The sequence below is a fragment of the Erinaceus europaeus genome, chromosome 6 (genome assembly GCF_950295315.1).
Source record: "Erinaceus europaeus chromosome 6, mEriEur2.1, whole genome shotgun sequence".
Lineage (NCBI taxonomy): Eukaryota > Metazoa > Chordata > Mammalia > Eulipotyphla > Erinaceidae > Erinaceus > Erinaceus europaeus.
This window is the reverse complement of record NC_080167.1, coordinates 27,516,728-27,530,071: the sequence shown is the minus strand read 5'-3', so window position 1 is coordinate 27,530,071 and position 13,344 is coordinate 27,516,728. Positions and strand designations below refer to the sequence as shown.

The following is a 13,344-nucleotide window of genomic DNA, read 5'->3' as shown; positions in this document are numbered from 1 at the left end:
GTGCCTGCACTATGAATCCACTGCTCCTGGTGGCTATTTTTTCCCCTTTTGTTGCCCTTGTTGTTTATCTTGTTGTGGTTATTATTGTTATTATTGTTGAATAGGACAGAGAGAAATCGAGGGAGGAAGGGAAGACAGAGCGGGAGGAGAAAGATAGACACCTGCAGACCTGCTTCATTGCTTATAATATGACCCCCCCTGCATATGTGGAGTCAGGGGCTCGAACCGGGATCCTTACTCCTGCCCTTGCACATCGCTTAACCCACTGTGCTACCCACTGGACTCCCTTATTTTATTTTTTTATGTGCTACTGAGATTTGAACCCAGGGCCTTGCATATGTACCTCTTTGGCCCAGTATGTATGTGTGCATATGTGTGATGAGAAAAAGGATGAGGGAAGGGAGAGAGCACGTAAGATACTCCTCTAGCTGGCCCACTCATTTTCCAAGCCTTTCTTCTGTCTCTTTCCCTGGGAGTTTCCCTCAATTCTGACTTTCTTGATAGTGCTGCCACCACTCCCCCTTGGTTCAGCTTAGGTGTCTTTCTCTTTCTGTCCTTCTAGTTTACCTTTCTTTGAATGTCTGTACCAGTGATAATAAGTGTCACAGTAACTATGTCCTACCTGCAAATCACTCCCTGAATTCCCACATCATTTAGTGCTTCTGAATGTTTGTGTAAGGCAACTCCTATTGTCCCCCCTGGAGAAGACATTAATTATTTGGAGATTCCTGCAAATTATAATGGTGTACCACGGGAATCCAGGTATGTGTGGACATTTGGCTACTAAGCAGTGCCAAGGGTATGACCTATGTGTCCACTTGTTTGTGTAAGGCAACTCCTATTGTCCCCCCTGGAGAAGACATTAATTATTTGGAGATTCCTGCAAATTATAATGGTGTACCACGGGAATCCAGGTATGTGTTCAGTGTGGACATTTGGCTACTAAGCAGTGCCAAGGGTATGACCTATGTGTCCACTTGTTTGTGTAAGGCAACTCCTATTGTCCCCCCTGGAGAAGACATTAATTATTTGGAGATTCCTGCAAATTATAATGGTGTACCACGGGAATCCAGGTATGTGTTCAGTGTGGACATTTGGCTACTAAGCAGTGCCAAGGGTATGACCTATGTGTCCACTTGTTTGTGTAAGGCAACTCCTATTGTCCCCCCTGGAGAAGACATTAATTATTTGGAGATTCCTGCAAATTATAATGGTGTACCACGGGAATCCAGGTATGTGTTCAGTGTGGACATTTGGCTACTAAGCAGTGCCAAGGGTATGACCTATGTGTCCACTTAAGTGCTTAATAAATCAAGATTACCATCACTATTTTTCCCTTCCTTTTTTTTTTTTTAATGAAGTAATGCTAAAATATTATAGCACTATAACATTTGGTTCTTATTCATTTGTGCATTATCGTCTGAAATTTTTTTTAAAATATTTTATTTATTTATTAATGAGAGGGATAGGAAGAGAGGGAGAGAGAGAGAGAGAACCAGACATCACTCTGGTACATGTGCTGCCAGGGATTGAACTTAGGACCTCATGCTTGAGAGTCCAATACGTTATCCATGGTCCCATCTCCTAGATCACGATCATCTGAAATTTATGTGGTAAGCTTTTTAGTTTCTGAATGAACAATTTGATTCTTTTACAACTTAAAAGTAATATGTACTCATTAAAAACATTTTTAGTAGATTAGAGGGTATGCAGTGAAAAGTTAAAGACCTCATGCTCCTGAATTAAGAGGTAACTACTACAGGCTGGGATTATGGATCAACCTGACAATGTCCATGTTCAGTGGGGAAGCAATTACAGAAGCCAGACCTTCCACCTTCTGCATCCCACAATGACCCTGAGTCCATGCTCCCAATGGGATAAAGATTAAGGAAGCTATCAGGGGAGGGGATGGGATACGGAGTTCTGGGGGTGGGAATTGTGTGGAAATGTAGCCCTCTTATCCTATAGTCTTGTCAATATTTCCATTTTATAAATAAAAATTTAACATCTTCCATAAATCTTTGTATATTACTGTTTCTTAACATGCACTTTTAGATATTAGAGTGTTAAGCTTGTCAAAAAACCTATTGTCATCATGGGATGAAGTGATAAATATTGCAGATCAACTTAAACGCTTAGAATCTCTGACTCTCAGGTATGAAGGCTTTGTCATTTAATTGCTGCATAACATATAGCCCCTAATCTCTCTGAGGTCCCTAACAACCTGTGGGAATGAGATGGCAAAGACTATCTGCTTGAATTACCTCAACTTAACGTACTCTGACTTTTCCCTCTAACACATACTTTAATATGAATTGATTAATATGTTTTTTTTTCTTTTTTTGTTCTTGATTGACACCAGAGTTATCCCCTTCCACTTCCCTTTTTCCTCGAGGATTATTGCTGGGGCTCAGTACCAGCACTATGAATGCACTGCTCCTGGTGGCCATTTTTTCCTTTTTATTTTATTTTTAATTATCTTTATTTATTGGATAGAAACAGTCATAAATCAAGAGGGAAGGGGGTGATAGAGAGGGAGAGAAAGACAGAGAGACACCTGCAGCCCTGCTTCGCCACTCATGAAGCTTTTCCCTTGCAGGTGGGGACCAGGGGCTCGAACTCGTGTCCTTGCACATTGTACTACGTGCACTCAACCAGGTGTGGCGCCACCACCTGGCCCCCATTTTTTCCATTTTATTAGATGGGTCAGAGAGAAATTGAGAGAGTGAGAAAGCCATCTGCAGATCTGCTTCGCCACTTGCGTCCTTCCTGCAGGAGCTTGAACCGGGATCCTTATGCTTAGTACTATGTGTGCTTAACTGGGTACACCACTGCCGGCCCCTCCTTTTTCCTTTTCTTTTCTTTTCTTTTCTTTTCTTTTCTTTTCTTTTCTTTTCTTTTCTTTTCTTTTCTTTTCTCTTCTCTTCTTTTCTTTTCTTTGCTTCTCTTTGCTTTCCTTTTCTTTTTTTTTTCCCTCCACTCTTGACTCCAACCCTTCCCTTCTGATAAACTTGGTTGTATTTCCCACTGGTTTATTTTTGTTATTATGTTCCATTCATCTGCTTTATTTCCTTATGTTGCACACATAAATGACCAAATTGTTGTTTTCAGTAACTATTTCAGTTGCACCCTCTGTATAGCAATAAATACCATACATCGTGTCTTCTTTTTCTACACAGTGAAAATAAACTAAAATTTCCCTCTGGCTTACAATCTCTACCCGGAACCTTTTCCACACTGAAGACTTTAGTCCTTAACCGAACAGGAGTAACATGGAGTGAGGTAATCACTTTTGTTTATTACTTGGTGGTAAGCAATTTTGCATGCTTGGTTTAATAGAGAATTGAAGTAAAACTATAACTTCATTTTAATGAAGTTATTATTATCCAAATAATAGGATCATTTAAACTGCCTTACAGAAAGTAGTTACAAATTCATTGTAGTAAGTAGAATTTTATATCTAAGAATCCATATTCTCTCTATAGGCTCATTTTGATTTGTTCTGATAACTTTTTAATTTTTTATTGTGCATGAGAGGGAGATATTGGAGTTTCAATTAGTTATTCGTGATATTCTAGTCATTGTTTGGTTTTTTATTTCTTTTTTTTTTTTTGCAATTTAAAAAAAATGTTTATTTACAAAATAGAAATATTGACAAGACCATAGGATAGGAGGAGTACAATTCCACACAGCTACCACCACCAGAACTCCATATCCAGTCCCCTCCCTTTATAGCTTTCCTATTCTTTATCCCTTTTGTTGCCACCAGTGGTATTGCTGGGGCTCAGTGCTGCATGACAGATTCACTGCTCCCAGCAGCCATTTTTTCCCCTTTTATTTGATAGGACAGAGAGAAACTGAGAGGTGAAAACTTGTAGCTCTGCCTCCCCACCTGTGAAGCTTCCTCCTGCAGGTGGGGGCCAGGGACTAGAGCCCAGTCCTCATACATGATAGATAATGGGCATGCTTAACTAGGTGCGCCACTCCTCAGCCCCTGTTCTAATCATTTTTATTTTTATGCAGTGCTGGGAATTGAACATAGAACCTCACACGTCTTCTACCACTGAGTCATCTCCCCAGCCTCTCTGGTGTCTTTCTGAATGGTGACACTTGTATGCAGTACATATGTGCTAAGTCTTTAAATTAAGCCTTGATTAGTCGTTTATTGGGTCAGTTGCTTATTGACGTTTCAGTTATGAGTTTTCTGCAGGAGTTTTTTTTTAAATTTCTTTATTGGGGAATTAATGTTTTACATTCAACAGTAAATACAATAGTTTGTACATGCATAACATTCCCCAGTTTCCCATTTAACAATACAACCCCCACTAGGTCCTCTGTCATCCTTCTTGGACCTGTATTCTCCCCCCAAACCCACCCCAGAGTATTTTGCTTTGGTGTGATACGCAAATTCCAGTTCAGGTTCTACTTGTGTTTTCTTTTCTAATCTTGTTTTTCAACTTCGGCCTGAGAGTGAGATCATCCCATATTCATCCTTCTGTTTCTGACTTATTTCTGACTTACTTTAACATGAATTTTTCAAGGTCTATCCAAGATCAGCTGAAAACAGTGAAGTCACCATTTTTTACAGCTGAGTAGTATTCCATTGTGTATATATACCACAACTTGCTCAGCCACTCATCTGTTGTTGGACACCTGGGTTGCTTCCAGGTTTTGGCTATTATAAATTGTGCTGCCAAGAACATATGTGTACACAGATCTTTTTGGATGGATGTGTTGGGTTCCTTAGGATATATCCCACAGGAGTTTTTAGGGCAGACACTTTGAAGCAGTAAGGTGTTCCTGTCCTTTTCCTGATTGAACTCCAGTATTCACTCTTTATTGTTTATGGCTGAGTTTGAAAGTGAATCCTTAGCCTGGCAGCATTTGGAATACATCTGACACTACTAATTGTGCACGTGTGGTGTGTGTGTGTGCTTTGCCATTAGCATTATTGCTGTGACTCTGACACCACTGTTCTGATGCCATTTCTCATCCCCACCTCTCTCAATAGAGGGTGAGAAACAGAGAAATAGAGAGACAGTGAGAAGGACAGACACCTGCAACACTGTTCCACCACCCAGGAAACTTCCCAACCTCAGGTGGGGACCAGGGGCTTGAACTTGGCTCCTTGCATATGATAACATGTGCATTCTACCCCTAAACTTGTGCTCTTTCAATGGCCACAACCAAGTAGCTTCTTTCCTAGAGCTCCTTCCTTGTAAGCTCCTTTCTTTCCAGCCGAGATTTAGCATCAGAATAAGAAGTGTACACAGAAATTCAGGAAGCGGAGATGGGGTTAAAGTTCAAGTGAAAAAATGTAGACAGTGCTAGGAAATTTTATCTGTCATGCATATTTGTTATACACTCAGAATGGCATCTAGAATTGAGGAAAGTTGTTCAATATCAACTTCCTTCCTTGAGTTCAGCAAACTATATCATATAATAGGAATGTGCTAAGTTGACACCTACATTTCCACTTTGTAAGTACGTACTACTGTTTCAGAGACACTAAAGTGATACACTGAAACATGCTTTGATTGGTTCAGTGTGTCAGAGATATATTTTACTTTCTTTTTCCTCAGAGCACAGCTCAGCTCTGGCTTGTGGTGGTGCTGGGTATTGAACCTGGGACGACCCGGGAATTAATTTTGCATAACCATTGTGCTGTCCCCTTCACCCAGACCATTTAACATTTTGATTTTTACCATCAATCTACTAGCACTTCTAGTCTACTATTTGGTTTATAATGAAATTTCTATGAGGCACTTTATTTCTACAAACTGTATCAGAAAGAAATCTGTCTATGGCCATACCACCCTGAACACGCCCGATCTTGTCTGATCTCAGAAGCCAAGCAGGGTCAAGCCTGGTTAGTACTTGGAATGGAGAAAGAAATCTGCGTGCAAAGAACAGTCGGCAGAAGCTGCCTTCCCTTGAACTGAGTTTTCCTCCTAGGTGCTTCGGTGTGCCTCTGGGTGGCCAGTCTTGGAAGAGCTGTACCTTAATGCTAATGATATCTCCATTTCAGAAAGGTAACAAGGATTGACTTAAATGCATCTGTCATTCTGAATAAGTAAAGCATCTCTGGCTTACCTAACATTGTGTTCAGGAAGGTTTGCAAATCAAAATGCATATGATTTGTTGTCTAATCAAACTAGAATACTAAAATTTCAGCTGCTTTGTCAGAGAGAGAGTGAAAGAGAGAGAGAGAAAGAGAGAGAGAGAAAAGAGGGGGATCACAGAAATGGAGCTTTCCCTGGTGCCATAGTTCTCCCATGTGATGCTGGGGGTTGAAACTAGGCTACATGCATGGTAAGGCCTGCTTTCTTTTTTTTTTTTTGCCTCCAGGGTTTATTGCTGGGGCTTGGTGCCTGTACTATGAATCCACTGCTCCTGGAGGCCATTTTTTCCCTTTTGTTGCCCTTGTTGTTTATCGGTATTGTTGTTACTATTATTGTTGTCATCATTGTTGGACAGAACAGAGAGAAATGGAGAGAGGAGGGGAAGACAGGAGGAGAGAAACATAGACACCTGCAGACCTGCTTCACAGGCCTGTGAAGCGACTCTCCAGTAAGTGGGGAGCCGGGGGCTCGAACCAGGATCCTCCTGCCGGTCCCTGTGCTTTGTGCACTTTACCCGCTGCGCTACCGCCCAGCCCCCAAGGCCTGCTTCTGTACCCTGTGAGATATCTCTGCCCCCTCACCAATTTTATTTATTTATTTATTTATTTATTTGATATAGAGAGCAGCTGAGAAGGGAGAGGTAGATAGAGAGTGAGAGAGACACCTGTAGCCCACTTCACCACTTGTGAAGCTTTTCCCCTGCAGGTGGGGACAGGGGGCTTGAATCAAGGTCCTTGCGTACTGTAATGTGTGTGCTTAGCCAGGTGTGCCACTGCCTGCTCCACCCCCATCAATTAATATTATTTAATTTACTTTTTTATTTATTATCTTTATTTACTTATTGGATAGAGACAGCCAAAAATCAAGGAGGAAGGGGGGGTTAGAGAGGGAGAGAGACAGAGAGACACCTGCAGCCCTGCTTCACCACTTGCAAAGCTTTCCCACCTGCAGGTAGGGACCGGGGGTTCAAACCTGGGTCCTTGCGCACTGTAACGTGTGCTCAACCAGATGTGCCACCACCAGGCCCTTATTTATTTTTTTTAACTAATACCTTCCAAATTTGTGTGTCATCCTTGTGCAGAAGCCATGCTTATCTTCTCTGTACAGTTCCAATTTTAGTGTATGTGCTGCCAAAGCAAGCACACTAATGGGTTTTTATTTATTATTATTTAAAAAATTTTCATTTATTTACTTCTTATTGGATAGAGACAGAAGTTGAGAGGGGAGGGGAGATAGAGGAAAGAGACAGACACCTGCAGCTCTGCTTCACCACCTATGTCAGGGCTTTCACTGGGGTTTGGTGCCTGCATAGTTGATCCACCACTCCCGGTGACCTTTTCTTTTTTCCTCTTCTTTGATAGGACAGAGAGAAATTGAGAGGGAAGACAGAGATGGACAGGGAGAGAGACAGACTCATGCAGCTCTGCTTCACCTCTTGTGAAGTGTCTCTTCCGTAGGTGTGGACTGGAGACTTGAACGCCACTCCTTGCGCATAGTAACATGCGCACTCAATTGTGTGTGCCGCCACCTAGCCCCCACTCATCAGTTTAATTGAGGAAAAGTCCACCCCAGTGAAAGCCCTGTGTTCGATATTTTTGAAGACATAATTTATTATTATTATTATTTAATATTTTATTTATTAATGAGAAAGTTAGGATGAGAGAGAGAGAAAAAACCAGTTATCACTCTGGTACATGTGCTGCCAGGGATTGAACTTGGGACTTTATGCTTGAGAATCCAACACTTTATCCATTGCACCACCTCCCAGGCCACTATTATTATTTTCATATAGATATATTCAGTTTCTTTTTTAAGACTGATATACCAAATTGGGAATGTAAAAGTTTTTCAGGGCCAGTGGTGGGCCTGGTTGAGCGTACATGTTACAGTGCACAAAAACCTGGGTTCAAGACCCCAGCCCCTCACCTGCAGGGGGAAAGCTTTGCAAACAGTGAAGCAGTATTGCAGGTGTCTCTTTGTCTCTCTCTTTATCTTCCTCTCAATTTCTGGCTGTCTCTATCCAATAAATAAAGGTATAATAAAAAAAAAGAGAAGTGTTGTCTTAAAAAATTAAAAGTTTCTCTTCTTTGCTCTAATTTTCTTTCTGTTCCTTTTTTTTTCCTGTCACATTATTGGGGAAATGCTTTACAAGATGTTGTCACAGGTGTGCAATTTCCTATCTCCCCCTGGTAGGTATCAGCACACTACACCCTCCACCAGCTTGTCCAATTCCCCCATCATAGGACATCAGGTCCCCACCCCTTCTCAGGCCTTCTTGTTCCTTTCCCCTTTTAGAGTCCTGGGGTCTGTTGCAATGCAACACAGATAATTAGATTCACTCTGCATCTCCCCTTTCTTTCTTTTTTTTTTTTTTTTTTGCTCCTTAGCTAATTTAATATAATCAGTATACATGTAAATACCATTGCTATTCTTGTTGTTTTTAAAATGATAGAATACATAGGTAAATAATTAAGATAAAATTGGCTCACAAGGTGGTGTATGTTTGGAGAAATAATGTCACACCTCTTCAAAGTATGAGTTTTAGACCACACTCATCTGCAAGATTAAGTCCCACCTGTGAGTGAGATCATATTCTCCTTTTGGGAAAAAGCTTGTTTTCTTAATAAGTACATCCTTGCTTCATCTTGTGTTTAGTTGATATATATCTATATCTATGTCTATGTCTATGTCTATGTCTATATATCTATATCTATATCTATATCTATATCTATATATTTGCCTCCAGGGTTATTGCTGGGGCTCAGTGCCTGCACTGTGGATCCACTGTTCCTGGAGGCTATTTTTTCCCTTTTGTTGCCCTTGTTGTTTTCTTTCTATTGTTTCTGTTGCTAGTATTGTTGTTGTTATTGCTGTTGTTGCTGTTGGATAGGACAGAGAGAAATGGAGAGAGGAAGAGAAGACAGAGAGGGGGAGAGAAAGACACCTGCAGACCTGCCTCACCCCGTGAAGTGACCCCCCTGCAGGTGGGGAGCCGGGGCTTGAACTGGGATCCTTACGCTGGTCCTTGTGTTTCGCGCCATGTGTGCTTAATCTTCTGCGCTACCACCCAGCCCCTGCTATATATATATATATATATATATATATATATAATTTATACTTTATTTAAAAAAATTTTTAATCTTTATTTGATAGAGACAGCCAGAAGTTGAGAGGAAGGGGGAGACAGAGAGAGAAGGAGACAGAGAGACACCTGCAACACTGCTTTACCACTTGTGAAGCTTTTCCCCCTGCAGGTGGAGACCAGGGGCTTGAACCCAGGTCCTTGTGCACTGTAACATGTGCACTCAACTAGGTGCTCCACCACCTGGCCCCAATTTATATTTTAATTATTTTTTTTTTCCTCCAGTGTTATCGCTGGGGTTTGGTGCCTGCACTATGAAACCACTGCTCCTGGAAGCCATTTTTTACCATTTTCTTGCCCCTGTTTTTGTTATTGTTACTGTTGCCATTGCTGTTGTTGTTGTTGGATAGGACAGAGAAATCGAGAAAGGAGGGAAGACAGAGAGGGGAAGAGAAAGAGAGACACCTGCAGACCTGCTTCACTGCTTGTGAAGCAACCCCCCTGCAAGTGGGGAGCTGGAGGCTTGAACCAGGATCCTTTCACCAGTCCTTCACTTCATGCCATGTACGATTAACCTGTTGCACTACTGCCCAACCCCCTAGTTGATATTGCTAAACTGCTGTGTAAAAGAAGCATGGGAAAACTTTCAAATTCTCAAATGACTTATTGATATATTATTGTGCAGAATGACTCCTTTTATTTGTACTGGTAAAGTGCAGCTTTTGAAATCAGAATTGTAATTGTGATGTAATTGTAAGTTCACATGTCGCAAGAATTAATACCCAGAGATTACTGTACCCTTCACCATTTCCCTCATCTAACACCTTGGCACAGCAACTTTTCTTTCTTAGAGTCACATCCATTTGCCTCTTCTCCCCAACCCCTCTTCAAATTAAACGCAGTTATTTTAAAGCATTTTCTTTGAAAGCAGACATGAAATTCATGTGAATTTTTTTTTTATTATTTTTCATGCAGGCCAACTGATGTTCTACAGATGGTCAAGTTTCTAGACCTTTCTTCAAATCGATTAATTGATGAAAACCAGCTATTTCTAATAGCCTATCTGCCTAGGTAATTTCCACCTAAAATGACTGCTGTAGTATTAACTACTAAATTTCAATGAATTGATCCAATTTTATATGTACACAGACATATACACACTTTTTTCTCAGTGGAAATGTGATGATGGAATTTTCAAATTAAGTAATTCCTTCTGGGAAGTTTCTGTTTCAATTCATTTAGAGGGTTTGCTTGTAGCCATGCATACTAGATCACAGAAAAAAATGACCCTCCTGCTAAGGTTAAAAGTCTTCATTCATTAAACTTGGAGAACTAAGATTAACTTAACTCTTTGAGACTCACCTAGCATTTGGTACCCAAGGTCTATTAGGCAGCTTCAGAATCATTAGAATATCACACGAGGAGATTACTGTACCTGCTGTAAACTTGACCTGATGGTCTCTAAGCATTTCTCATGGGATGGAGACCTAGGATGTAGCACTGTTTGTAAGCCTAGGCTGGTGGATAGCCCAATAGCATTTTATATTCTTCTGTGTAAACAGATTTATCATTTTCAAATTTCAGACTAGAACATCTAATTCTTTCTGACATTGGAATTTCTTCTATACATTTTCCAGATGCTAAAATTGGTATGTAAAATGATTAAATTTCCCTTCTGCTACCCACCCAACCTCCCACCCCCACTATAGCTAACTTTACCACTTCATTTCTACTATTAACTTAATTCTCCTTTTTCTAGGGTGCAAAACTTCAATGTTTCCTTCTTTGCAATACCTCATAGTAAATGACAATCAAATATCACAAGTAAGAGTTTCTTCAAAATATGTATAATCCATTAATGGCTTCTCACTCTCACAATAGTCATTGGTTCCTTTTATTTAAAATATTTTAAGTTGACACAGATATACTTCCCCTCAGAGTGAAACTCTATACAAACCCACTGTATTAACAAAGAGATTAGTTGAATTCACACACAAGTATATGTCTAGTTATTTTACATGGCACAATGATAGAGTATGTGTCTCTTGTCTAAATGAGGTACTTTCATAGGGCTAATTCTCTGTGTAGTAGGGGTTTGATATATGATGAAACTCTAGATTTGAAAGTTCAAATTAAAAACAGACTTTTGCTTTTCTGTCACTAGTCCATATAAGTTGGAAAAAGTAGCCTGGCAATGTTTGTTTCTCTTACTGATTTCAGTGGTCATTTATCAATGAACTGGATAAGCTGCAGAGTCTGCACTCTCTCTCCTGCATGAGAAACCCCTTGACTGAAGGAGCCACAGGAGCCGAGACCACACGTCAGTGGATCATCGCCAAAATCGGTCAGCTGAAGACCCTGAACAGATGTGTGGTGAGTACTAGCATGGCATATGAGATTTTTAAATACCTTCTGTTTATTAATGAGAGAGAGAGAGAGAGAGAAAGAGAGAGAGCGTGCATGTACAGAGCCAGCACCAGAGTGTCAACTTGGCATATACGATGCTGAGGGTTGAACTTGAGACCTCATGCTTGCAAGTCTGGTGCTCTAGCCACTGTATTACTTCTCAGGCCCCAAAATTTTAAAGGAAAAATGATATCTACATTTAAATACCATCAAGGATAACAGATGTAGTTTTTCCTCCAAATGGTAAAATATCATCCTCGTACCTTTCTTTCTGTGATATCAGTTCTCCTCTGACTCCTCAGGAGGTAACATTACACTTGGATCAGTGCAGGGGAACCTCCACTGATTGGGGACATTTCTTCTTGTGTGTGTATATGGGGGGGTGTGGGTCAGCAGAGAGAATCACAAATCTTGGAGCTGGGTGGTGGCGCACCTGGTTAAGTGCACACATCACAGTGTCCAAGGACCTAGGTTCAAGCCTCTAGCTCCCACCTGCAGGGGGAAAGCTTCGTAAGTGGTGAAGCAGGACTGCAGGTGTCTCTCTGTCTCTCTCCCTCTCTATTTCCCCCTTCCCTCTCAATTTCTGGCTGTCTCTATCCAATAAATAAATATAATAATTTTTTTTTTAAAAAAAAGAATCACAAGTGTTATTTTTCCCCCTTTCCTAGCCATTTTTCTCCTAAAATTGAGGCAGTTTGTGCTGTCCTCTTTGAATCACTGCTCCTTCAGGCTGCCCTCATGTGGGTGACCTTAGACCTTTGACAGACCAGAAACTGGTTCATTGGCAAGTGTCTCTCATGGATAAAAGTTTAATATTGAAACTCCTAAATCCTGTAAGTATATATATAAAATGAATGGAGTGACCTGGGAGGTGGCACAGTAGAAAAGCCTTGAACATTCAAGCATGAGGTCTCAAGTTTGATTGCTGGCATCACATGTGTCAGAACAGTACTCTGGTTCTCTCTCCCTCTTTCTCCCTTTCTCATAAACAAGTAAATGAATACATCTTCAAAATAATAACTGATAAAAAAAAGTATATTGTTCCCTTCATTTCTACTATTCTGTGAGCAGTGGAGGGAGATCAGAATACAAAACACAACACTCCTTTAAAAATGTTTTAAGAGACATGTTTCTATTTTGTATCAAAATAGATTCTTCCAGAGGAAAGGCGTGGAGCTGAAATTGATTACCGAAAAGCTTTTGGAAATGAATGGAAAAAGGCTGGTGGACATCAGAATCCAGAGGAAAACAGACCAAATGAAGAGTTTACAGCAGCCCATCCTAGATACCAGCTCCTCTGCCTTAGTATGTACCTGTGAGCTGAGGACTTTCAGCTAGAACAGTTTTCCCTGTGGTCTCGAAGGAAGGCTTGGGTATTATCTTTCTTATGACTTTCTGTGCTCTTGTCTAAATGAGGTGCTTTCCTAGGGCTACTTCTCCATGTTAATTAAAAGAGGAATCAGAGCCATCTCTGAGCAGAAGGAAACTGGAAAGTCTGTGTAGGTTTCTGGAGGGCAGAGCTTTTCTTATTTATTTATTTATATTTTTTTGGTTCCAGAGTTATCGCTGGGACTCAGTGCCTGCACTACAAATCCACTACTCCTGTGGCCATTTTTTTTTTTTTAATTTTTTGGATAGAACAGAGAAATTGAGAGGGGAAGGGAATTGAGAGGGAGAAAGAGAGACACCTGCAGACCTGCTTCACTGCCTGTGAAGCAAACACCGTGCAGGTGG

General features: G+C 40.7%; 1 protein-coding gene and 1 non-coding gene across 6 annotated transcripts in view; one reads left to right on the top strand and one right to left on the bottom strand.

Annotated features, from left to right (window-relative positions):
- Nucleotides 1–13,344, top strand: part of TBCE (tubulin folding cofactor E) — a 75,442-nt gene that overhangs the window by 51,510 nt on the left and 10,588 nt on the right. For 4 of the 5 annotated variants that reach the window (XM_060191957.1, XM_007522923.3, XM_060191958.1 and 1 more), the window contains 8 exons: nucleotides 2,056–2,155; nucleotides 3,180–3,282; nucleotides 5,956–6,032; nucleotides 10,180–10,275; nucleotides 10,789–10,853; nucleotides 10,964–11,028; nucleotides 11,425–11,577; nucleotides 12,762–12,915. In XM_060191957.1, coding sequence (XP_060047940.1) covers nucleotides 2,056–2,155; nucleotides 3,180–3,282; nucleotides 5,956–6,032; nucleotides 10,180–10,275; nucleotides 10,789–10,853; nucleotides 10,964–11,028; nucleotides 11,425–11,577; nucleotides 12,762–12,915 — 813 coding nt within the window. The remainder of the gene's footprint in view (nucleotides 1–2,055; nucleotides 2,156–3,179; nucleotides 3,283–5,955; nucleotides 6,033–10,179; nucleotides 10,276–10,788; nucleotides 10,854–10,963; nucleotides 11,029–11,424; nucleotides 11,578–12,761; nucleotides 12,916–13,344) is intronic. The other variant, XM_060191956.1, reaches the window with a different exon arrangement.
- On the bottom strand, nucleotides 7,159–7,265 carry LOC132539143 (U6 spliceosomal RNA). Its single transcript, XR_009550449.1, has one exon. It is a non-coding gene; the product is annotated as a U6 spliceosomal RNA (small nuclear RNA).